We start from the raw sequence: 25,342 nt of genomic DNA, 5'->3' as shown, positions 1-25,342 counted from the left end.
TCAGTAACTTCTAATATACAAGGAACATGATGCTAAAATTAAGACCCTCTGTATGCTGTATTTTCCAATTATTCCATTCTAATAGCAACAGACAATGATAATATAAATCATAGCAACAATTAGCAGTATATTCTTTGCTTGAACAGACTAGAAGACATCCATATCTATGGAAAAAAGGAGGAAATTTAGGAAGACAGCATGAAACAATATAATTAGACCCTTTACTTTGGCACCTCAGAGGTTATATTCTTGCATTCATGCATCAAAAATCACTGCTAGCCCAAGAGAAACTGTGATAAAACCACTGCTCTTTCCCCTGCCCTCCTTTTCACTTACCTTCTGAGGGCTGAGGGGTCCCACAAGGGGTAGAAGGGGTCTTCAGCTCTTCCTGGGACTCTATGGATGCTGGGCTGACACACTTGGGTACAGGCGAGGATGGGGCTGAAGGAGATCTCAGGTTCAAGGACAGCTCACTTCTGCCTCGGCTTATGCTCCGACTCCTCAGCTCCTTCTCATACTCTTCCGCTGCCAACCTCTCCAAGTATTTGTATCTGAAAGTTAAATTCCAGAGGGTTTCCGTAAAGAAAAAGAAGTCTGTGGCTGATGCTTGTTTATGGATGAAACACCTGCAGAGAATGAGCTGACTTCCTGACACAAGGGGTACAGCACTAAACTGCCTGCCTGGTCAATCTGCCAAAAAATGCACACCAAAGCAAAGACTACTGCCCTGAAAAACATTAAATTGCTCATGACAAAACAAAAGCAAAAACCAGCAGAGTTAAAGAGTCCTTAGATACAGTATTGTGTCTGCATAGTCCTTCTCCTTTTGGACGCATTTGTCTGTCCTCCTTTTCACTCTCCTCCTTCACCTCCTCCTCCTCCTCCCAGCCCTCCCTCTCACAAAACTAAAACGGGAGGGAAAAAAAAAAAAAAAAGAAAAAAAAACCCAACAAACCCTCCAAAGCCAGAGCCCCTTAATACTGATGCAAATAGCCAAAGTCTGAGACTTGCTGCAAGGAGAGGAAAATGGTTCAGTGCAGCAGACAAAAACAGATCTCCCTGAAAACAATACCAATAATAAATGTTTGGATTGACTATCTAAAGTCTCTGAACCTGCTTCTATTTGCTCTGAGAGCAATGCACTGGAATTCACTTTGTTCTCTCCAGAGTCTACAATGGAAAGTTTTCTTTTTTTTATTCTAAAAAATTTCTCTGCCGGACTCAGACATCCAATAGCTTGGACCTGACGTCACATGTAGTTTATTCATCAAAGTCACTTTAAAAGAACAAAGATACATCTGTTTTGCATTTTAGGCAGGCAGAACTCACTAACTGTTTATTAAGACCAGCTACCAATCATATTCTTCATAGTGTGCTTTATACATTTCGACCAAAATAACTTTGAAATATGTGCCTCTTCCAGATGTCTGCTAATTTTATCCACCATTATTTGCTAAGGAATAAATTCATGAATACAGCTGGATCGGGCTTTAGACTGTTTTGTCTTAGCCACAAGTGAACTGTTAAACAGGTTAATCAAGACTACTGCTTATGTCCCTGAAACACTGTGGTCATCCTCCTATAACCCACTGTTGTAAACACTTCGTAACAGCGAACACCTCTCCTCGCCCCTTCTGCCTCACTGACAGCCCAAATTAGTGTACGAGGGTGCATTAAAAGCAGGCAGGGTAAAGAAGTCAGCCGTATGTAGTAACAAACACGCTTAGTACACATGGTAGTCGCACACGCATGCATATTTGCAAACATCCATATAAAGCATAGAAATGTGTCTTTGAAGAGCAGTCCCTGTGTTTTCAGAGGCAATTTGCTTTATTGCAACAGCAATAATGAAGAACAAACTCATTTTCTTTTATTCCTCCAGAGGTATGCACAGGCTTTGAATAAATTCTGCAAGCAAAAGAACCCCTACAGACTCTGGATGAAAATATAACAAGCCGCATACTTGTATGGTTATAAAATAGAAACTGTTTACAGTTCTAACATGAAGCCAATTCTCGAGAGTGATTTTTGCTTTTTCAATAGAGGAGAAAGCCTTTCCCTGGCATTAGCATAATGTTTTGTTACAGTTCATGAAGCCAGTCTTTCTTTTGATGTTGGTCATTTACGTATTGCACCTTCTGCCTCCTCACAAGTAGAGCAGAAGGGACTTCAGACTCATAAAGAGCCATTCAAATTGATCACTTAGCTCAAACAGGTACAGCCCAGCTGGCTGCCGCTGAGAGGGTCTTGCAGTTTGCCAACAGACTACAACAAAGATCTGGATGGATCCTTCTGTGACGGGGGGAACCACAATGTTTTATTGCCCTCGGCTCTTTTTCAGCTGCTTTAACATTTTAGCTTCTGTAGCTGTGCGCTGCATAGCCAACCAGCAAAGCAGAGGACTATCATCAAGATATGCCTTCTCAAAATGTATCTGTTCATTATACTGAAAGAAAAAAGGGAACCAGAACAGCGGCTCTCATGGCAGCACATCAGCGTAACTACTTATCAAATGGGAAGTCTAATAAGCAGATATAGCAATTTAACTGAGAAATAAAAATCATTCAAGAATCAGTTATTAACACTTCACACTTGATAAATTACATTTATTTAGGTTATTTTTGTTTCTGCCCAATGTCATAACAATGAATGAATGCCAGCATCAAATACACAAGGTCTCATGAAGACCAAAATCTGAAGGAGCTGGAAGGATTAGCTCCCATCCCTTTCCTGCAATTAGTTCCTTCACTACAGGATTGACACATTGCCTCTGTATATACTGCCGTATACCTTTAAATCATGGAAACCTGCTGACAACATCATGCCTCTGCTGACTCTTCCCTATAGACAAAGAGCAAAAAGTCTGGGGGCTATCCATTTGGTATACCTCATGAACATGACATTCCACTTATCTTCAAGTAGATGAAAGTATCATTGCAAGTTCTCTAGGTCTCTGAGCAATGCCCTGAAGGAAGGCGACTTAAAATATTTATGTACCAACAAAGTCACGGGGCTGAGAGCATTTGAGCTGTAAATCACACTAGAGAGGGCTTGGGAGATCACCTTTCTTGGGTTTATTTTTAAATTGACACTGGAAAACACCCAACCAAGCAAAGTAAAAAAGGTCTCAAATCATCGAACCGCAAAAACACATGACATGAATGGTGTTGAGTTAACTCAGACCCCTTGAAACTGCAGGAATCTTTCTCCCTCATACTGAAGCCACACCAGAGCCACTGGAAAAGTGGGTGCCTGTCCTCTGGAGCTCCAGCGTGATGCAATAGTACACAGAACGCTCCAGAGATCTGACAGAATTTAGGCAAACTAGTGCTTTTAATAGAGCCTTTCCTATGTGCTCAGTATTATCTCCTTCTACTTTTCCAAACTGATATGGAGGAAATGTACAATCCAGATTTTAACTGGGATTTTAGCACCTTGGCTATAGCATTTTCTTACAGCCCATGCGTTCTCTTAAAACAAGTCAACATGCAACTTGCTATAGGAAATGAAACTTAATTTGTGCAAAGGTGTTTATTAAAAAACATAGTTACAGAAGGCCAATGTAATGGACTATTGGTGCAAGACTTCACTCGCACAAGTTTTCTCCAATATTTATGTGCTGTCAAAGCAAACACATGTCTTTCCTCTTTATGAGGAAGAACTGATAGTTTAATATTTCAGTTCAAAAGAGCCCTAAGGATAAAGACATATTCCTAATGACCAGTGAATTTTTCTCAGATTGCACAGCAGTGATGCCCTGCTGGTGGACACTTCCCCCAGAATACTCCAGTCTACTTGGCATATTCCCTTACAACTTAAAAGTGCCGGAGAGCTTGCTTCTAATTTGTTTCAAACCTTGCTGACAAGCACGCTTGCTGTAAAAGGTTTTACTCAGCTAAGATCAGTGTATGATGCTTATGTGCTCAGATGCATTTCATTTCAGAAAATGCTTTAAACTATTTGTAATTGTTTTGGCTGGAAGGACAAAGGAAAGCCCATCCACCTATTCTTACTCTTAGAGATGTCAAAATAATTTTTTAGTATTAGCTACGTCAGCCACAACAGATCACACTTTAGTTTGCAGAAGCGAACTGCCTCCTGTATGATGGGTTTGGGGGGGGGGGGGGGGGGGAACAACAATCCCCCAAACCAAAACACAGCAACCGTTTCTGAGATGGCTGCTCTCATACTTTGATAATGTAATTCCAATTCCTGACAATCCAAAAGTATCTCCAGAGAGTAACCTCCAGAGGACCATAAAAGCAGAACTGAAGCAATCTGGATGATTTTTCATCTACTATTTGTTCAGTAATGTGCATATTTTCCAGGTAAAAACAAGAGCTCCCTCCAGGGTGTAATTACTAGTGGAGGTACAGATGAAGGTACTTGAAAGGCAAAGGTCTTTAGTTGAGTATTCCTTGAAAAACGTGCTTTCATAAGTACATAGCTTCCAGCCTAGCCCAGAATTCTAAACTATTCAATCGAATTAAAAAAAGGAGGGGGGGGGGAAGCTCAGTCCCTTTAAATACACTATTTAACTAAAACTAAAACAATGCCCCAGTGATAAACACTTCTAAGCTTTGTAATTTACTTGCTAACGTTTAGAGAGACCAGCATAGAAAACTTGGCCTTGAAAGATAAAGAATACACTGGGAGTGGGTCAGAACCATTTCCATCAGACTGTGACTACAGTTTTGCAATGCTTGTGACCCCAATTTCCTTTATCCTCAGTTGCCTTTTCTGACCCGCCAGAAAGCTTGGGACCCACTGGGTGAGAAACACAGGCTTATTCAATTTATAACTATACTAAATTTGGGCAACTTTCTGAGGCAAACAGAGTAAGCTTATTTCCCACACAAATAGATAAAAGATAGATCATCAATCATTCTTATGCATTCCAGTCCCACTGCTCTTCATTTATTGCTGTGCTTACAGCTGGAGCTCATTCTCTTCTTTACTGAAACAACCGCTTTCTTACAGAAATCTTTTGGAATAAAAGTGTTCTGTGCATGCAGAGTTAAAAATGTAAATACACGACAGCTCTACAGTAAAGAATACAGGAAGTGCAAACAACCAAAGGGAAGGATGGATGCATGATATACAAACCTCTCTTCTCTTGCTTGTCTTAGTTCTTCTCTTTTGTCTAAATAATCACGGCTAAAAAGAGAATTGCAGTAAATTGCAGAGGAAACCAGAAGAATCAGGTAAGTAACAGAAGTACAAGTACAGTAGAAGAAACCAAGAGCAGTACAAACAAGCTGATTAGAGAAAATGAAGGCTGTTGTCAACAAAAATTATTAGTTTGTTGTTGTAAAAAAGGCTGAAAAGTACATGTGTTCACTTATCCATGCATACACCACAGGTATGCGTACACCAAATACGTAGTTTGGAAGGTTATTACAAGTAATTATAAACACCACCACCACCCCCCCCCAAAGTGAAGAACTTGAAGCACATTTTGAAACCTGGTATCTGAAATTAGATACAACGAACCGGACTCATCTATAATGAGCAGGCACATTAGTGGCTATTAAACCATTCCTCTTTTGCTCCATCTAGAATGCCCCGAAACAGTGACTGTGGCACCTGGCAGGCTAGACTAAGGCAGGGAGCATACCGTGTCATCCCTTTTTCTAAGATACCTTTCCTCAGTGTGTTTTAGTTGCCATGGTTGGAAATGTGACGGCGGACTGGCATTACCAAGTAGGACAATTCTTCAGTCTTACAAGGCGCATGCAGGATCATCAAAGTAACAACCTCTCGCTTCTTTATTTTTCACCCTGAGTTCTAGACACAAACCTCCCTCTATGTCAGCTGCCCCTCCCACAGCTCCTCAAGTAACTCATATATTTAGCTTTTGCCAAGTGAACTTTGCTGGATGCCCGAGCACTGTGGTTTCAGGCAGGCCTGTCGCATCTACAAATGTGGATGGAAATTTAACTCGGAGCACAGCAGAACCCAGTGAACATCCAGCCTGCCTCAATATCACAGCAAGATAGTTCCTTACAATATATTTTTAATATTTTGTTTAATCTGGTGGACAAAACTGATGAGACTTTCACCTTACCTGTTAGATTCTTCCACAGTATAACCTGTGAGTACCAGAAAGATTTTCAGAGCTACTCCATTTATGAATAAACCGCTATTTTTTCTCTTTATAATGTGTCATCAAATGAATTACTTATCATCTACTATACCAATAGCTATCAAACATCTGCTTGCAAGTGCTCTTCAAAAGTCCATTAAGTGGGCACACACATTACTGTTTCAGGCTATGTCCACATCCTTTGAATCCCTGAACTGGTTATACTTTTACCATATTTTCTGAGTATTCTCTGGAATTACAAGAGCTATGGGAATAACTCCTGAAAGGGAAAAAAAAAATCTAGGAATTTTTCAGTAGGCAAATTTTAACATCACTCTTTCCCCTCTGACAACTTTCACCCTTCCCTACAGCTGAAGAATAACCCTTGTATTTTAGGACATATTATTTTATATATGCAACAGGTACAATAGTCCTTCTACTGAGAAAAATGTTCATTATGTAAAGCATTCCTTTTGCTTGCAATAGCTTATGAAGCTTTTTAACACCTCTCCTAAAACCAAGCCCTTTCACAACTGGCTATGGTCTCCTTTAAATTATCCTCAATTTGTCAATAACGGTGCCAGAACCTAGTGCAATGTTCTCGAGGCAGAGTTGGAAAGAATGAGATAACAAATGAGTCATGATGGTAAATCCAGTACTGCTCACGAGTTTAAAGGCTGTGAATTGCAAGTGCTATTTTTAATCAAAAATACATCTTCAGAGACTGGTTTTCTAGCCAGACTGATGATACGATAATGTAATCCCAAGAACTCTTACAAAACTGTCCATGACTCTTTGCTGTGGCTTTGTCCTCCTCCCGCCAGACTGTTTAATCAACTGTGGGATTCTGTCTGTCTGCAAAGTTTGGTGGCTTTGGAGACCCTCTTCTCAAACACAAGTTATAACTTTTGGGTGACCAGGGAACTCAAATCTAGAAGATGAAAACACTGGGCACTGAAAAATTTTCGTCTTAAATATGCAACACAATCATGGCATTTAGTTAACCAGTTCCTGACTCTGGAGTAACGGGATGAAGATGTATATTTTAAAAAATCTGTTTTTCTGACTTTAAGGAAGCTCTTTTAGTGACAGAACAACTACTGTAGCCAACCTCTAGTGAAATGTGCAGATCTGTTATTCAAACAGGTCAAGCTGCCAAATGTCCTGGTGGCTTTTTTGGTCTGGGAGTTTCCTTTCTGAAAGATCATGTTGGCTGTCCACGGCAGCCTGCTGCAGCCTGATGATACCACTTAGAGGGAGAGTTTTTGGAAGAGACTTGAAGACTGAGACCTGATTGTTTCTGTTTCAGGAGGACTTGGGCAGCTGTTGGCTGCCAAAGATCCTATTATGGTGCTCTTCCACCTTCCCTCCGCCTCTCATTTTCTTCTAAACTAGCTATCTTCTGGAGCCAGGAGAGTATCTCCTTCAACCAACCAACCAACCACTAGTAAGTTACTCCTCTTTCCAAATGCACTATGACACAGACCATTTCCACTGCTTACTAAAGAGATGATTACAGTGAAAACAATCCTGCATACTAACAAACAAGCTCACATGAAACCCAGTGCCATCTTTTCCATAAATACCAACTCTAAGGCTACGAAACGTTTATCCTACCATTCTTTAGATTATTACATTATGTATTCTAACTACTAAAAATACATTTACTTTTCACTCCTCTTTATAAGGAAACAAATTGGTTTCTTAGTGTATGCTCTTCAGGCAGTAGGCAAACCACTTCTGGTATAGGCTCCTTATCTATCCTAAGCCCGCTTCAGTCTTTGCTAATGCCTGTACTGGGATTTCCAGGCATGGATTTAACAGGAGGAGAGGGCTTGTCTCTTACTATGCTCAGGCAGCACACCCTGGGATCCCCCAGCACACAACATGTTCTCAGATGTGGAAATAGGGAGTCCTATATTCAGCTGGGACCTCTGTCTGGCCACAGTTTGAGCAATAATTTTGATAATTACTTTCTGTCAGTTGCTGTTTCCAGGAGGAATAGACATGTTCAGAAAAGCAGGAAAAAGTAGTTTAAAAACACTACCATACATCCTGAGACAGCAAAACACTTTTACTTTGCAGAACATAAGGGCAAAAAGATGTCTCAGTGCTGTCATTTCCTCCCTTCTTGATACCTTCTTCCCACTGTTTCATTTTCAAACCCCAGGCCTCACTAAGATTATACTTTGAGGAGTATATTAGCTAATAAAACCTGGCCTCTGCAGATATGCAGTCAGTATAATTGGCAAATACATAGCTGTCTATAAAAAAATTGCTGGTTTACTAAATGCCAAAATTCATCATGATGTGTTTAATATATCAGTTCTTAAGATACTTAGGTCAAGAAAGGTATCTAAAGAGACACATTACCTATTCATCAACTCAATTATTTTGCAATCGAGTGTCTCAATGTTTACAAATCTAGCACACGTTAAAGCAACAGATTGAGAGCAAATTTGGTTCCTACTTGAATTTGTTTCTTTCTTCACGTTCTATCCTTTGCAACCTTTCTTCTCTCTCCTGACGTCGTCTTTCTCTTTCTGCTGCCAAGGACTCCTGGTGCTGCCGAAAAGATGATGTAAGGAGACCACCCAAAGCTGGCCTGCAGAGAAGAAAGATCAGATTTCTGAGTGTCACTTTTATTGATTATACTGGCAAAAAAGGAGTAGCAATCGTTCAGCAAGTAACATAATCCCAACCAACAGAATGACATGGCAATATTTCCGTATGGATGCTTCAAAACACTGGCTAAGTATCTTCTTGCTAAATTGACTTTAGATACTGTGATGAGCTTAAGAATGACAGAAAGGGTAGGCTTCTTAAATTGCCTAATTTCTGAAGCACAAATAAAGTACGTGTAAGAATTCTTCAGTCTATTTCAACTGCAATATTGTCTGAATTTTTTTACTGTATAATCTTGTTAACTGAAAAGCTGAATCCTGTAATGGATTTTTGAAATTTTAAAGAGAAAAAAAAAAAAAAAAGCAGGAATATTTTTCCAGCACTTTCCAAACATGTTATACAATGATGTTATAAACAGATGTGTCACAAACACCTGGGAATCCTGTATACAGAAAAACAAAAGTAAAAGAAGATGTCAGAACTGCTCTTTAGAATTTGAATGCTCTCTTAAGTAGGGGCATAGTTTTCCTTTATACATTAACAAATTCTGTTATCATGAGTACCTTGCTGTATGTCCTGCAAGAGCAAAATGAATCACATATAAGAACATATCAGTAAAATACACAGCAACAGCACAGCTAGTTATAATAATCATTAAGTGGCATCAAAATCATTATAAAAAAATCAGAGGAAATGGGGCTGGAGGAGAACAGATTACCCATTTTCCTCTCCTTGCCCAGAGCAGGATTTAGCCTTCTTAAACGATTCTTGAAAACTGTTTGTCTGACGTGCCTTAAAAGTCCTTAATGATGGACATACCACACCCATCTAGTGCTTAACTACCCCTGCCAGCAAGAAAGGCTTCTCTGTTGTCTAGCCTAAATTTCTTTTTTTGCCATTTAGTCCCATTTGTTCTTGTTCTGTCCACAGTGAACAAAAAGAACAGTTTACTACCACCTGCTTTATGGTGGTGCTTCTAAGGAAGAATTAGTCCAAAAGGGGACTTTCTCTGCAGTCCTCTAACCATAACTATGAACTGGATGCTCCATGGTAGGTTACTGTAATGAAGAAGGCTCAATGTCCCCACCAGCAATGCATATCAAACTTCTAGCTGTTGTTCAGGAGGCTGTTAAGATGCATGAGATAAGGTGAGCAAATGCCCAGCCAAAAAAGTGGGAATTTTTTTGTCAGAAATGGCAGCCTCTACAGTAAAGACTTCGCAAATATGTCAATTATTTTTTCTTTGAGATGAAACAGCTTCAGGTAGCAAATACACTTTAAAAAAGCTACATTTATATTCACTTACAGTTTGGTCTTGACACAGATTTTTTTTTTTTTTTTTTTTTTTACTGCAAGTACTACGTTGGCCAGGAGAGTGGCTCCTCTCACACACATTTCCCCCAGCATGGTGGTATTGGTACCATCAGCCTCTCACATGGCAACAGAGTGACCTCAGAGTAAACATGTCTTTCTTTCTATCTCTTAGACAGGAAAAATCTGTACTGTACAGGGTAGCTTTACACAGATGTAAACGTATCCACACTGATTGAATTAGACTGATAAAATCAAAAAGACATAACTCATGCAGAGCGGTTTCAGTGCATTGTTGTTAACATGAGTTTTGCAATGAAAGGATTAATGAGAGAAATAGATACTGCCTTTTCTGAAAAGAAACTGAACCCTGTCTAAACGAAGGTTCCTAAGCCAGCAATGCAATCCTGAATATATTTTCATTATTTTTAAGAACTCAGACCCTTTCCCTTATTTATTTATATGCCTATGGCTGCACAATGTAGACTTTTAGTGTAACAGCACCAGTTCACCAGTGAAAATAGGTGCAGGAGAAGACAAAAACATGAATGCAAACCTATCGTCCCTGAGTGTCTATGTCTGCGCGAGCAGGAATGCCACAAAACATAGCCATTTCGGCCCCACTGGCAGCAGGGCAGTATAAATATAATTTCAATAATTTCAATAAATTGAATTTCAATATGTCATATCCCACCCGCATAAACATTACATAAGATGGTATAAAACTTGATATTCTGTAAGCCTCCCTGCTGGCACTCCTCCAGAGCTACAGTATCAATGCTGGATCACACTCAAAACCATAAAAATCTCTAATATGCCTCAGCACTAAGAAAAGGGGAAAAAAAAATCCCCAAACCCTGACAGTCAAGTATGTGTGGTGAATTTGCCCTTGGACATATTTTAAATTTATTTTAATCTATGACCTTTTCAGTGCATGTTGCAAGAGAAAGCTCTCAGCAGAAACAGTGGCACCACTGTACTAAGATTCAAGAGCTAGAGCTCCATCCCTGTGGCAGCACGAAAAACCATGGCAATAAGGTCGGATGTATCATCAGAAAGTGCTTTAGGAAGGGGAAAACTGGACAGTGCCTCCACATGAAAACATCTGGAAATAAACTGGGATACAAAAAGAGGGTCCCTATCAAGTCTGTGCTCCTTTCTCTTCTGTGTATTTAGCTTGCTATCCCGTCCCGTCCCGTCCCGTCCCGTCCCGTCCCATCCCATCCCATCCCATCCCATCCCATCCCATCCCATCCAGCTGCCCTGAAGTATGCAGACTCCATTGGGAGTCAAAGGAAGTTATGACTTAATAAAACCCGAAGGAAAATTAAGGGTTGATGCTGAGAGACCAAAAGAATGATTGTAGGACTGCACAGCATTTAGCAGGTTGGAAACCTTCAGCTCTGACTAAGCTCTTTGGGGCTGCACAGTAAATATACATTCTTATCCAAGGGATTACAGGGGAATCATATGGAGATGTGCAGCTCAGTCCTGCAGACGGGATTCTAACCTGACCCTGGTAGTAAAATGTCTCCACATACCAAAACACCTTGTTTGGAGGTTTGATCTAGCAGAGTTTGGCTAGCGTTGTTCATTCAGCTAAAATTTGCAGATGTATGAACAGCAGCCTCACAATCTAAATAAAAGATCCACAGCCATATAGACAGAAAAAAAAAAAGCCAACGTCTAAGAAACTGAAAATTAATATCCATGTGCCATATTAGTTTGCCACCTCTTGGAAACTAATCATATCAATAATAACTACCCCAAACTTCCCACTGGTTATTTTATGAGTCCATACTTCAGCTGAGTTACAAGCTACAGTACAGCATGCACACACATACGTGTTCAATTCATTTGTCCCCAACGCAGTCTGTTCTGGGTTGCATACAACAGTTTATTGCATGAAATGCTCAAAACTAACAGTCAAAGCTGCGAGAAGGTTCTGTTGAAACAGGTCATAAGTAAATGGACAGGAACACCGCTAGCTGACTCCTTGTGTGGCATCGACTTCTTAAAATACAAATAGTCAGGTTTTGGGCTTTCAGGCATGTTTAGAGAAGAGGCAAAGAAACAGCACTGCTACTGCCGAGTTACTGCTTAGGGGTTAGATCCTGCACTGTTCAGCCCACTCGACTGAACACGTCTCCCCTCCACGAAGACCAAACCTCACACCAAATGCTGAGACTATTTGCCTTACGAAACCTCATAAACTCCCAGCCTCACTGTTGCTATCAAACACTAACTCAGCTGGCATTCGGGTGCATCAATCCTCTTTTTAACGTGAACTGCGACTGTAAATGGGCAGATTTTACTATCTAGTAAACTCTATCCTTAATTTGCTGCAGGTGAATAAACTAAACCTGGAGGAAACAGGTGTTACTTTCAGGGTGTACAAACCTGTACAACAGCCAGAAGGAAAGGCAAGTGGTAAAAGGTATTCCTCAAATATTCTGAACAACTTGAAAAGGGATTTGTCTATGTTTGGGTTGTCTCTAAAATCTGGTTTTTTGTCTCTGTATCGCCCTGGCAATAAGGCTTAAAGTAAATGTTCCCAATGTTCCCTTTCGCTGAACTCATACTTGAAATGCAAGTGGCAGTGGGACTGGCCAAACCAGTAGGCTGGAAGGCTTGGACTGAGCTTTCGGGAAATTTTGGTGCTTTGATGCTGTTTAAAGGGTGACTACCTTCAGGCCTCAGGAGTATTTAAGTCTTACTGCCATAGGCTGCATTTTAAAAATGGGCAAGCAAGGAAAAGGCTAAAAAAAAAAACCAATCTGGCATTGAATCAAAGGTGGTAAGAGATTTTAACAGAAAAGAGTATGTGAATACTCATTGAAAGCATAATAGAGTGATCACTCACAAAATGGGGTTATAGCTAATATATGCCAGCATTTTAATGTTGGTGTCAAATGTTACCAACTGGTAATACCAACCATTTGTTCAATTGTACAAATACAGTCCAGAAGGATGCTTACTCTGACTACTATTTTCAGTCTTGTAAAGAACACAAGGCTATTAAGAATGGATGGTTAATACAAAAATATTAAGAAAAGCTTTCTTCTGCCTGCTGTTAAAACCAGCAAAAGCTAAACAAGCTATGTTATTACACTCTCGCTCCAGAAAGAAAGCACACAGCAAGAATATGTCTAAGTCTGGGGATTTGTGAATATAGCTCCACACCACGGCATTAGGACCTGGGGACAAAGAGGTCATTAGTTTCTTATCTTGTTGGAAAAAGACAGGAAAGAGCAAAGAATAGGAAAAAAAAGAAGGAAAAAGAAGGCAACAAAAATATACACAGGGCAGATGATACAAAGCCAAAACACTGATTGTAGGCCAAAACTCTTCTGAATAAAAATTCATCTAACCTGACCTACTGCATTTAACACAGCAGTGAATTAGTAATCGTTATTAAAAACACAAGCTCAGGGAGACACAAGATGTCTCACACTTTTCTGCAAGTATTTGCAGTTTTCTGACAATACTCCATCACAGACTATATATTGTGAAAGGGAATATGTGACCTGAATTACTCTAATCTTGTTGAAAATTGAAAATATTTCTGGTTTACTCTAAGCTACTTTGTTACAGTAAAATCACAATTATCAACTTCAAATGTTCTTCACGCACTCTGAAATACACTTCTTTCATAACTGCATTTTCCTCCGTTAGTTGAATTTTAAAAATTTGCTAAATGGAAATTGATATCTATAGCAAGAATATAAAATACAAATGTATATTTTTAGGAGCTAAAAAAAAAATAACAGATGACTTATGAGAAGAAATCCCTTTAGGTCATAAGGTTAATATTCAGGATTTTCTTTAATATAACAAGGGTCAGAATCATTAATAACCTTAATAAGGAAGCACTAATTACCCATTTTTCCAAAGTGTTCCTGCTCCAGCAGTCATGGGAATGCTACAGAGAGGGAACAACAGTCAGCAGCTCCTACACAGGCCTTAAGTAATTCTAAATGTCTCCTGGCTTTAACAAAATAAATCCGCTTTCCAGCTTAGAAAGAGACAAAAGAGGAGGCAAAGCTGCCAAGAGCCATATTGCTTTTCACAGTTAAAGAAACTCTCCATGTGTTATGTCTCCCTACATGACACCGCAAATTCAAAAGCATGTTGATATAAGATTTTGCAAACAGACTAAACATTACTTGAGGAATCTTTACAAAACTTCTCTCAAAAATAAACACAAAATTGAGAGATAAAACTACTGACTAATGTTTCCTTTGAGAAAGAAACTTGAGAATGACCACGAGAAGAATTGATTAACGCTAGACTTTTAATTGGCCTGAGGGGCTACATAAAATAAAGCTACAGTGGGGCAGAGCCGCGCAGAGCCAGGGCAATGCACAGGGACTTTCTACGTACATGCTCCTCTCACAGCCTGACGTGTACAGGTTTTACACTGTGTTTCTGTCTTTCTCCAACCTGCGGCTTCTCATCCTCAGGCGAGTCACAAATCGCCTGGAAGTGGCTTGCGGAGCCCTCCTCATGCCCCCGTAGATCCAGGCTAAGGTACGTGTCCCCTGAGCGTCAGCACAGCGGGTACCTGGGGGTGACAGGTGCCCGTCACGCGCACTGCGTGCTCAGCCAGCAATACCCTGCAAGCCTGAAATCGTAACCCAGCTCATGCTTTCTGTTTAAACATATGACCTATGATGATGCCTACAAAGCTGCAATCAAGAATACTGCTTGCACAGTAGTTTGACAAGTGGCTAAGCCAGTGTAAGCCACCACTGCTTCCCAAATTGTAAAACCTAAGGTCACTTTTCCTCTTAAAATCTCAGCAATAAAGTTGAGTCTTTTCCCCTGGGCTACTATTATCAACTACCAAGCTATCCCTTCCTCATTATGTTATTCAGAGTGAAAGATGTGCTTGGCATTTACCACAAGAAAAAACAGAATCGTTTAGGTTGGAAAAGACCTTTAAGATCATCCAGTCCAACCATTAACATAACATTACCAAGTCCACACTAAGCCAATCAAGGGTAGACTAGAGTAAACCATGTCCCGAAGTGCCACATCTACCCATTTTTTGAACACTTCCAGGGATGGGGACTCCACCACCTCTCTGGGCAGCCTGTTCCAATGCTTGACCACCCTTTCCGTAAATAAATTTTTCGTAATTTCCAGCCTAGACCTCCCCTGGCGCAGCTTGAGCCCATTTCCTCTTGTCCTATCGCTTGTTACTTGGGAGAAGAGACCAACACCCACCTCACTCCAACCTCCTTTCAGGCAGTTGTAGAGAGCGATAAGGTCTCCCCTCAGCCTCCTCTTCTCCAGACTAAACAACCCCAGTTCCCTCAGCCGCTCCTCATAATAGGCACAGTCTCTGGTCTGAGAGCCCAGAAGTACATATTAAAACACACAGAAGATGGTAGAAGAAGAAAGAATAGAAAAGCCAAGGAAAGAGGAACTGTTCTTAGGAGAACAGCAGCTTTGTAGGCTGTATAGCAGCTTTTGTTTCATAGGTTTCTTGTTTTTTCCCTAGTGCTTAACAGCTGGAATAAGGTAACTCCAGAGTGCACATTAGTGATAGATGGATAATGAAAAAAAAAGAAAAGACAAAAAGAGAACCTGCCCAGAAGCTTCCTCAGCAGCACCTCCCTGGTGTTGTCAATTACAGGGACCTTTAATTTTAGTAGAAAGTCTAACTGAAAAGCTGTTTAGCATTCTCAAGGAGTTTGTTTTGTTTCGTTTTGAAGAGACACAAAATTGAAAAAAAGCACCAGATTGCCAGAAATCACTGTTTCAGGCACCTGGAGAGGGAATAAAACTCAAAAGAAGAGTATTTGCAGACTTTTGCTGCACTTCATGTTTACGCTTCAGGTATGGTGTTTAAAGCGTCTTTAAAATCAGTGGAGAAAAAAACCACCTATGATCTAGTCATGCTAAGCTCAGTGTCCATGTGCACCTGTTGTAGAAATAAATGCTTGAAGGTATGTTTCCTTTAAAAGATATATAAGAACATGGAGATGAACACTCAACATTCAAGGCTCAGCATCACGGGAGCCCACAGTAACGTACTGCTGTAGATCATAAAGCAAGAAAGACAGAAAACAAGTTAAGGGGTGTGAAACACGTTTCGTCTTTCTTAAGTCTATTTTCTAACGGTCTGGAAAAGTTGGAAAGTGCATCAAACGGGAATAATGCGCAAACACCACAGCTGGCCCTTACCAAGCTTGGAGATTTAGAGGAACTTCAGAGGGACCAGCCAGAGGTGGAGACTAAGTTCACGCTAACTGGCCAAGAGGATCCAGAAGTGCAGGTTTGCAAGCTGAACTTTCTGGCATTTGATTTAAAAGATAGAGGCAAGAGAATGAGGACCACAGTACCCTAAGAAGAACGCTTTTCGAACTAGGCTAACTGCACCACTGTTTGACTATCAAGTGCAGTGGGAACCGTCCCCTGGCAAATGCATCAGAAGAAACCTACTGTGGCAAATACACCAGCAGGAAACAAAGGCTATTTTTCCGGCAATGGGATGAAGTAAAGCTGGTGCCGAATTCAGGAGCTCTTGCCTTAGAAGTTAGACTCCTTCAGGGTCTCGTCTAACTATGGCCATGACCAACAACGTATACACTTCACCACCAAAAACACACTATGAGGGGGTGTGAAACTTTGCAAGTAATGACTTTGCTGTCCAGCTACAGATTCCAGGCCGTAGCTTTCAATTTCAGTGACCATCTTAGATTCAAAGCCTGAGGAGGCAATCTTTGCCTAAACAGAAATATCCTATAGGTGTGAGCACAGGGCAAGGAAATATAGGAGAGTCTTACAACACCTTCCCCCAGGCAAGGCGGCAACTCAGAAAAATGCTTTTCTCCCTGGTGTGCTCCAGCCATGCCTTGCTCTTCCCCTTTGTTTCCAAAATTTATCAGGTTAAGAAATTGAGATCGACAAATTTATTTTTTCCTCTCTGAATGGAAGAGAGAGTTAATTGGTGATTTAAGTCGTGAAGAGTGGGAGCAGTATATTTATGGAGCAAAGTAGTCTTTGGCAGCTGAAAACAGGAGAACTGGGTTATACTTTCTCTGCATTAGGAGCAACTTTCAGAAGCAGAGAGATATGAGAGAACCAATATACCCTTTTCTTCTCTCCCAATGAAGGGCTGAACAGGAAGTGCCCTGCAATTTGCCCTCCTTCAGCAGGATTCCCATGGCTGCAATATGCGCTTCAGAAGCATGGCTCTCCACAGGGGATCCAGAGAAATGAGAGAACAACAGTATTGCAAGAAATTGGCAAAAGGCTGCGGCTGAATTTAGAAACTGAGAAACAGTCAAGTAAGCCTTTTCTTCTGCTGTACAATCAGAAATATATACATTATGTGGATTTCAAAGAACAAAATCTAGTTACTTTTGCACTGAATTATACTGCTCTTCTGGATTCCCTACTGATCTTAGCCAAGGAGGGTTTTAAAAGTATGACCGTCAAAATGTCAACCACACTGCTTCTTTCCACCTAAGTTGTAGCTCTTGTTTACATAAGCAAAATGCAGCCAAGTGTTTGAAAGGCCTGTCTGGGTAACTGAATGGAGCATGAATCAGTTCACTGGGCACTGCTCTAAATGCTGCTTCTTCCTCCCTCCTCATTCTCGAAGGTCAGATAAACAATACCAGGAACTGCACATGAAGCTCTTCCCTGTATGATAAAAGACAGGGATCTTTCTGCGGCGTCCATGGATAACGGTAACCGTAAGCTGAAAGCAAAAAACTCACCTTGGAGCTAACCATAGATACGCATCTGCTTCTTATCAAGTGTCTTCCTTTCCCCTGTCACCTTTCAACTTTTTGTTGTGTTTGAATCCATGTAAATTTTTACCATCAGGAGGTAGGAAATAATATTTACATAATCTAAGGCAACCACCATTGACAGAAGACTGTGAAAACTTCCACAATACTTTCCACTTACTATTTAGTGCCAAGTGTTGCATGATGTGCTACACTGCCTACTCTCCAGTGAGCAAATTTCTATCCATCAATCTCTACGTGGGCATTTCTGCAAGCCATGTCTTTCAGGAACATGAAATAAAAGCAGGCTTCTGCCCTTCTTCAAAGCAGGCATGCCATTAGAGACTGCTGAACTATACATCTGCAATGGCAGTGCACTCAAAAAGAACAGGATGATGCAAAATGGCATCTGAACCTGTAAATTTAATTATCTTTCAAGAAATAACTGTATCTATTCTACAGGTAACACGCAGCTGTGGCATACACACATTTTTCATGCTTCTCTGAGACTAATACACAAAAAGCATCAGGCTGTAATATCCCTCAAATACAAGAATGCGGAAATCCTGGTGAGTTCAACTACCACAAATAGCAAGCTGCAAATTTAAACACGAGGAGAGAGATTTTTATCATGTGAGGTGGAAAGCGGTAAACCTAACCTGAAGGAAAGACAGAGATGCAACTCCAATCACTGTGCTCAGACACTTGAAGCATGTAAGAGAGACCTAACAGTTGAAAGCAGAGCACTTTCCAGTTTCACAGGGAAAAGCAGAACGAGGTGTGACGGCTGGAAGATGCTGCTAGACAAACCGGCCTCCAAAATATGAAATATTTTCCTAGCAGTGATGATAAATACTGGAATGTTTTCCAGGAGAAGTCATGCGCTGCCATTTGAAAACACGTGAAGGTACAGGGGGCTTTCATTTAGCTTCTGTGAGACCCGTTACAGGTCACAACAGATGATTACAGAGCTTCCCTCTGGCCTGACTCTCCATGAATCTGTGAATTTTACAGCTTCATCCTGTGGGGCCAAGGCATTTTGGCTCCAAACCAGCAACGCACTTATGCGCATGCTGCAACGAAAGCTTTGCTGCCTTTACTGGAGCAGGGCCAGAGCGATCAACCTCTTGCAGGACAGGCCCAACTATCTTTAGCCATCTCAGCACTTGACCGCTTTGGGGTTTCTTTGCTGCAGTAGCAACCAGAAGCTTCCAACAGCAGGGGCTTAGAAAGCTGAAACTAGAAAAGCAGCAGGATACCTTTAATTCTTGCTTATCTTGCATCTGTTCTGCTAAGGTAAAAGGGGGTGAAAATGCCAGTGTAGAGTTTTTTATTATGGTTTCACTCGGCAGTAATTTAATTCAGATTAGGAAAGACGAATTGAGGCAAGTTACTCTAGGAAGATGAGCAAATGAAAAATGATGCCTTCCTCCAAAGATAAACTTAATGCAATTACTCACTTGAAAAAAGGATTAAATCAATACCTCATGGCTAGAAATACACGCATGCTGGAAAAACCTAACTTGAACCATTCTGAGTAATAGACTGGAAAGGATGTGAGGCATTAGGTAGGTTCAAACATATACACATACACACATAAAACATATATACACGTATTTCTATACACATACAGAAATATATTAAAAAAAATTAACTGGAATATAGACAAAGGATGCCGAAAAAGCCTTCAGTTCAAAAAAGGGATGAGAGGTGGAATTTTTAGGACATAGAGGCCAATCTGGCAACAAACAATCCAAAGCCCATCTGGCCTAATTGGAAATTATTTAATTAAATTATTATATTAAATTATTTAATTAAATTAATTAAAAACTTCTACATTTCCTCCTTAAACTCAGCATGACATCCTTTGAAGCTGTCATTTACTTTCAGGTTGTAACAGTCAGTTAATTTCTGGTGTTCCAAATCTCTTGCCAAGAAGAATTTCTTTCATGTATCCATAACATTTTCCTACCTTTTTTCTTTCCCCAGTGCCTTACATAATACAAAAGAGTATTTTGATTGTTTAAAATACTGCTTTTTTTGTTGCTGATGTGGGGTTTTTTTCCTTTTTTTTTTTTTTTTTTTTTTTTTAAAGTGAGCTGATAACTGGTAGGTTTGTATGAGTTTCCTTCACCTACAGCAAGAAACCTTTTGCCCTTGATGAAATTCAATGAGATATATCATGCATTTTCAAGGAAGGACAAAATTATGGCCTAGGAAATTCTGAGCTAAGCATATTTCCAAGATTTTATAGTTGATTTAAGATGATAGAAGTGAAAACAGATCTGTCTGAATTTATTTTAAAAAATGGAAAGAAATAAAATGTGCTTTAATTCACCTTTTAATACTTAGAACAGCATACGTATAAAGCAACTCTGTTTTATCCATTTAAGTGGAAGTAGAAGTGGGATGGAAATACATCCAGCCCTTAACACCAAGATGGAGAATGGCTTGAGAATGAGTAGGAAATGAACACGTCTAGATTTTTGAACGTTCTCTTTCCAACGTTAGAAAAGATCTGGCTACAGGATATTTCCAGTGCCCATTCAGAACAGCTTACATTTATCTCCTTCATTCTGTCTATAAAGGAACTGTTGTCAAAACACTGATTAATTTACAAACCTGTCAGATTTGGTCTCTTGAGGCGGCGAGAGAGTTGTCCCATAACGAGAAGTGGGTGTTGTTGGGGCACTCACACCAGAGTAAGGTCGCGGAGAAGAGTAAGAGCTGCTGCCGTAGCTATTGTATCTGAAGCAATGGGAAGGAAAGTAGGAGAAAGGGAGAGACAGAAAAAATCTGTCAGCAAGCAGGCATGCAACAGTAAATCCTCTTATTTAGGGTGGCGGCGATCCCATACCCCAGAACTCAAACACCCATCTTCTGAAAATATTGTTCCAATCCCAGCTTCAAAATATGCAACCTATCATCTCATTTTAATGTCAACCCTGTCATGGACATACTTGATTCAAATAGTGAGCTATTGGTATGGAAAATAATGAGAGATTAGAATGGTCCTCCCAAGTGACAACTTGCAGTGGCACTACTTAAATTACTGCTCAGTTACTCAAATTTATTAGCTGGTTTGGGGGCTGACACCCAGCCATTAGAAAAGGGACCAAACCAATCCAAGTAAGCAGTATTCATATCTAGTGAAATTAAGGAAAACAGTAGCATTCCCGAGACATGATATGAACATGGACATCCATGATTTGTGAATGTTTGCGTTATAAATGAAAAGCATCTGCATTCTTTTCAATTAAAGCAGGCGGTATTTTCTTTCCCCTCCCCCAACGTAAGTCATAGCTTATGATGTGCCATTTCTTACAATGTCTGTAAAAAATCATCACCATGGTTAAAAAGACGGGTCTCTGGAAGCATGGCTTTAGGAGTTTCTACCAGCCATTCCCTCTGTTAAAAAAAACCCAAAATCTGCTTAACTTCAATGTGAGTTTGTGGATCAAAGAGAAATTGTTTCCAGGACTCCTGGAATGGCCACCTCCCAAGAGTCCCCTGTATCAATGTTTTCATCCTGGCTCCTGTACTGAATAGAAAAGGCAGTTGTGTTGCTTTGCTGTGCCTTTTAACCATCGTACTTAAACAGCATGTCAAGAAGAGATTCCTGATTTGGAAAAATGTTAACATTTCTATTCACAGATTATACCATTTTCCCATGTGGAAAGCGTACGGTGCTCTGTAGGTGAGTACCCCGCAAGGCTAAATCAACCAAATGACAAAATTCACTTCAGGAAAAAGGGTAACATCATTTTCCTTATTATAATTAATAAGATATAGTATACCCTCCTTCACTGTATCTTTTCTTTGCTGCTTCTTCTCCCACACACATCAGCACTCAGTAATTTCACTCAGCGATTTTATTTGAAAAGGCTGGTTGGTTTCCTTCAGCTCCATTTAGCACACTCATCTAGCCATGCAAAATTTCATTCAAAGTTTCAAGCTTCACTCCTTAGGGTACAACAGCATTGCTGCCTGCCAAGGCCCACGTTAAAATCAAAATAGATTTCAGTTAGGGGTTTTCATAATGGAAGGGCTCATGCTTTAGAAAACATGCCCCCTTTGGCAACAGTTTGAGGTTTATGTTTTAGAAAACACCCCACCACCACCATCTATTTTTGAGACACCATGCTGACTGCCCAGGAACAGAGGAATAATTTTGGAAAAAAATGCTAACATGCACGTTTCTCAGCTACAAAAGGAATTTTGCCGAATGGGAAAAAATTGTCTTCCTGGCATTCCTGCCCTAGAAGAAAACTAACTACAAATGGGAAGGCTATGTAGCTGGGCAGCATGGGGCTTCCCTGGTAGCACAGACTTGACATGGGTCTTCTCTCCAGCAGGCTCAGCTCAGAAAATGTTCTACCTGTGCCCAAACTGAGTGAGCGATGAGAAAACTCAGTTGTCCTGAGAAAACTCAGAGCTCATTCGCTATGTTCCTGACACTAACAGAAACCTCCATTTCCATTTCAATCAACTGAAAGGAGATCTTCTTATCAACCATTACATTTGCTTTTCTTCTCCTCTGCCCCATGAAAAAGCTGACACAGCACAGTATCCTTTTTCAGACCAAAGAATTTCAATTAGTCCAAAGATAACTCTCATTAAAATGGAGAGAACACAGTTTCTATGGACTCAGAACTAAAAATATTAAAATCAAAGCCAGAGGGACTGGCCTAGATACGGCATCCCTATATATCAAATTTAGAGCTGAGACAGAGACACTGGAAGAGTAGCAAGGCAAAAGCAGCACACCAGGGTAAGTCCATATCCACTACACAATATTTATCTTTGTAACCTTCCTCTGGTGGTGGCTATTACTTCCATTTTCCCTTCTTGTCTCATATACCAATGCAGATGTAATGGCCTTGTCCCAGAAGCCTCCACTCTGAAGAAAACCCAGATATCCAGACATTTACCTCTTTTATGAACACATTACTACCCAAATCATGCAAGCTTTGCCCTCCTTTTTCTCCAAATAAACCCAGCACAATCCTCCCCCACACCACACCCTTGATCCTGTGTGGTAACTAGAAGCTCAAGGATGGTCAGAGGAAAAAGAAAACACTGCAGAAATACTAAATATTGCAGGAACAGGAGGTATTTAGGAGTCTACTCTCTAAAAAGTATACTCTAACAGCAGCAGCAATGAGAGCGCAATAAATGAGTGTGAGAGGCCTAAGGGAAAATTGCACCTATGCAGGAAAACGTAAATTTAGAGGAATCCCAGTGTTTAAGCTGCAGGTAAGGAAAGACATGTGAACTAAGTCCCTTTTCAACAGCTACTTGGATTTACAGGCTTTTCAGCAAAATGAAAAAGCAACAAAAAACACCCAACTATTAGAAGAGAAAGATCGAAAATTAAAAGGATCAAAGGAATCAAAATATTTGTTCACATGCAGAAATTCAGGACTGCTGGAGAAAGGAAGAAATAAATATGCTCACAATATATGTGTACATTTTCAGCACCTAATTTGAAGAACACTGACCATTGGGAGAGACAGCTAAAAATCACCAACTTCTTTTCAAGGTGATTCTCTAGCATTGTTTTTAGTGCTACCTACTGACAATCTGTTTTACTTGCAAACAGACTGAGACAAAACAATTTCTTTTTGCTTTTAAATGGGTGGAATGGGGAAATTAAAAATTAAAATTAAAAACTAAGAAAAATGCATGAGGAACAACTGAACTGACCAGATGTTGTAGAGGGAAAACTGAGTGCTACATTCTCTTTATAGGGTTTAATCTACTTCTGTTATTACAAGCATGAGCTGAAATTGCACGTGACAGGGATATGCACCGTAAACGAACAGCAAATTTAGGATTTGGCAGTTCAGTCTTTGAAGCCAGGATTTCACCCCTGAATTCCAGGTCGGGATCTGATCAATCTTGGTTTTACAGCAGAAGAGCTCCAATTTTCATGAAATCATGTCTGCAAATTACATGGTTGTAAATGAGAGCAAAATGGTGCTCCTTTCCATGATCTCCCAAATCACAGGTTATTTATCTACTGCTGTATAGAGGAGGCCAGGATACTTATTAACTATAGACCTTGAGGAGGAGTAACATGAAATGAAGGCAACAAAGGCAAGGGGAGAATATCAATCAAATCCAAATACAGGCTTACAGGACCAAAACTAATACAGTATGTTCTGGAAATAATACAACACAGAGAGTGCATTATTACCACTATAAAACTCTTGAAAGGTGTTATTCATTTATCTAAAAATTAATGTCAGCTGTATAAAATCTACCTGTTTTCCCTCATCACCTCTGCTTCCTTTTCTTTCACAGATGCTGGAGACTCTTCAAAGTCATATGAGAAGAGGTGAAAAGGAGTATGTGGTACATAAGGTAATTTCTCCACTGTTGGAGATGCCTTTGGAGTAATGGATGCTGATGAATTTTGTGAAGAGCTTAGCAATGCTGCTGCAGGTGAAGATGGTGATGAAAGGACAGAATTATGATGACAGACAGATGAGTCAGGCACAGAAGAGGAGGTGCTAGAAGAGCTCTTTGCTCTAGAGCAAGAGAGAGGCTTCTCAGCTGGAGAACTGGCACTGGAGATGGCTGAAGAATCACAACACCGTGAAAGGTTTTCATTCACAGCCTCCTGCACACCTGGGACCCCACTGCTGGAGGAAAACATCATGAAAAAGGGAAGGGAAGGAGAGAAAAATGGGGAAAAGAGATCAATAGATAGTCCCGATTGGAGGAAAAAAAATAAAGTCAAGGAGAGTCAGACAAACAAAAACTTCCCAAATTTAGACAATCATCATCTCTTTTTAAATAAAGAGAACTCACATCTTTGTATCCCAGTGGGATTCTTCTTGGGGTTGGAAATACTGAGGAATGTAAGCGACTCAGCTTAAAGGAAAGGAAGGTATTTAACCCACAGGCTTCAGAACTAATTTTCATGAACCTTTTCACAACCAATTTCTGAACAATTTTCAAGTATTTCAGGTTACGTTTTAAGCATTGTCAGAACAGTGCAAAGTAGTCTCAACACGCTGGATAACATGGTCCACAGAGTATAAATGCTTCAAGATACAATCTGCATGACTGTCTCTTGAAGGCCAGATATCTGATTATCATCCTCCCTGCTGATCTGATATTTTTACTAAAAATGCTCATCCACCAAAGATGAAAACAAAAAAATACTCAATCAGCACTATTCTGTCAAAATTAAGGTTTAGAATGATTTCAAAAGCAACGCCTTACCAGATCATTTGCCTAGGTATGAAGGCACTAATTTCTCTGAGTGTCAGTATCCCATGTTGGTGTTAGAGACTTGAAGAGTTGCATCAAGTGCAACGGAAAACGCATCTGCTTTGCTCTAGTGAAGGCAGGTGTTGGTGAGTGACAGAAGCAGCAAGGCAGGTGAAAAGCCATGGGATCTGCCCTCCGGGATATCTGTTTTCACTAGTATCTCTGGCATAAACACTCTGCATGGGCTTTTGGCTGGATCACTCAGCAGGTGGCTGGTTTCATTCTCCTGAGCCCACCTCTGCAACCCACCTGCAGGCATGCAAGGCATGGCCCTTATCTGAGGCATGTGGGTTTG

At 40.3% G+C, this 25,342-nt stretch overlaps 1 protein-coding gene across 2 annotated transcripts in view; it reads right to left on the bottom strand.

The window, feature by feature from the left end:
- FHOD3 (formin homology 2 domain containing 3) overlaps nucleotides 1–25,342 on the bottom strand; it is a 406,597-nt gene that overhangs the window by 72,972 nt on the left and 308,283 nt on the right. Inside the window, exons 11-14 of one of the 2 annotated variants that reach the window (XM_075704917.1) lie at nucleotides 20,389–20,514; nucleotides 8,556–8,690; nucleotides 5,107–5,157; nucleotides 337–551 (exon numbers count right to left, since the gene is read on the bottom strand). In XM_075704917.1, coding sequence (XP_075561032.1) covers nucleotides 337–551; nucleotides 5,107–5,157; nucleotides 8,556–8,690; nucleotides 20,389–20,514 — 527 coding nt within the window. The remainder of the gene's footprint in view (nucleotides 1–336; nucleotides 552–5,106; nucleotides 5,158–8,555; nucleotides 8,691–20,388; nucleotides 20,515–25,342) is intronic. The other variant, XM_075704918.1, reaches the window with a different exon arrangement.

Source organism: Pelecanus crispus, chromosome 2 (genome assembly GCF_030463565.1).
Source record: "Pelecanus crispus isolate bPelCri1 chromosome 2, bPelCri1.pri, whole genome shotgun sequence".
Taxonomy (NCBI): Eukaryota; Metazoa; Chordata; class Aves; order Pelecaniformes; family Pelecanidae; genus Pelecanus; species Pelecanus crispus.
The sequence above is the reverse complement of the archived record's forward strand: the minus strand, read 5'-3'. Positions and strand labels throughout refer to the sequence as shown.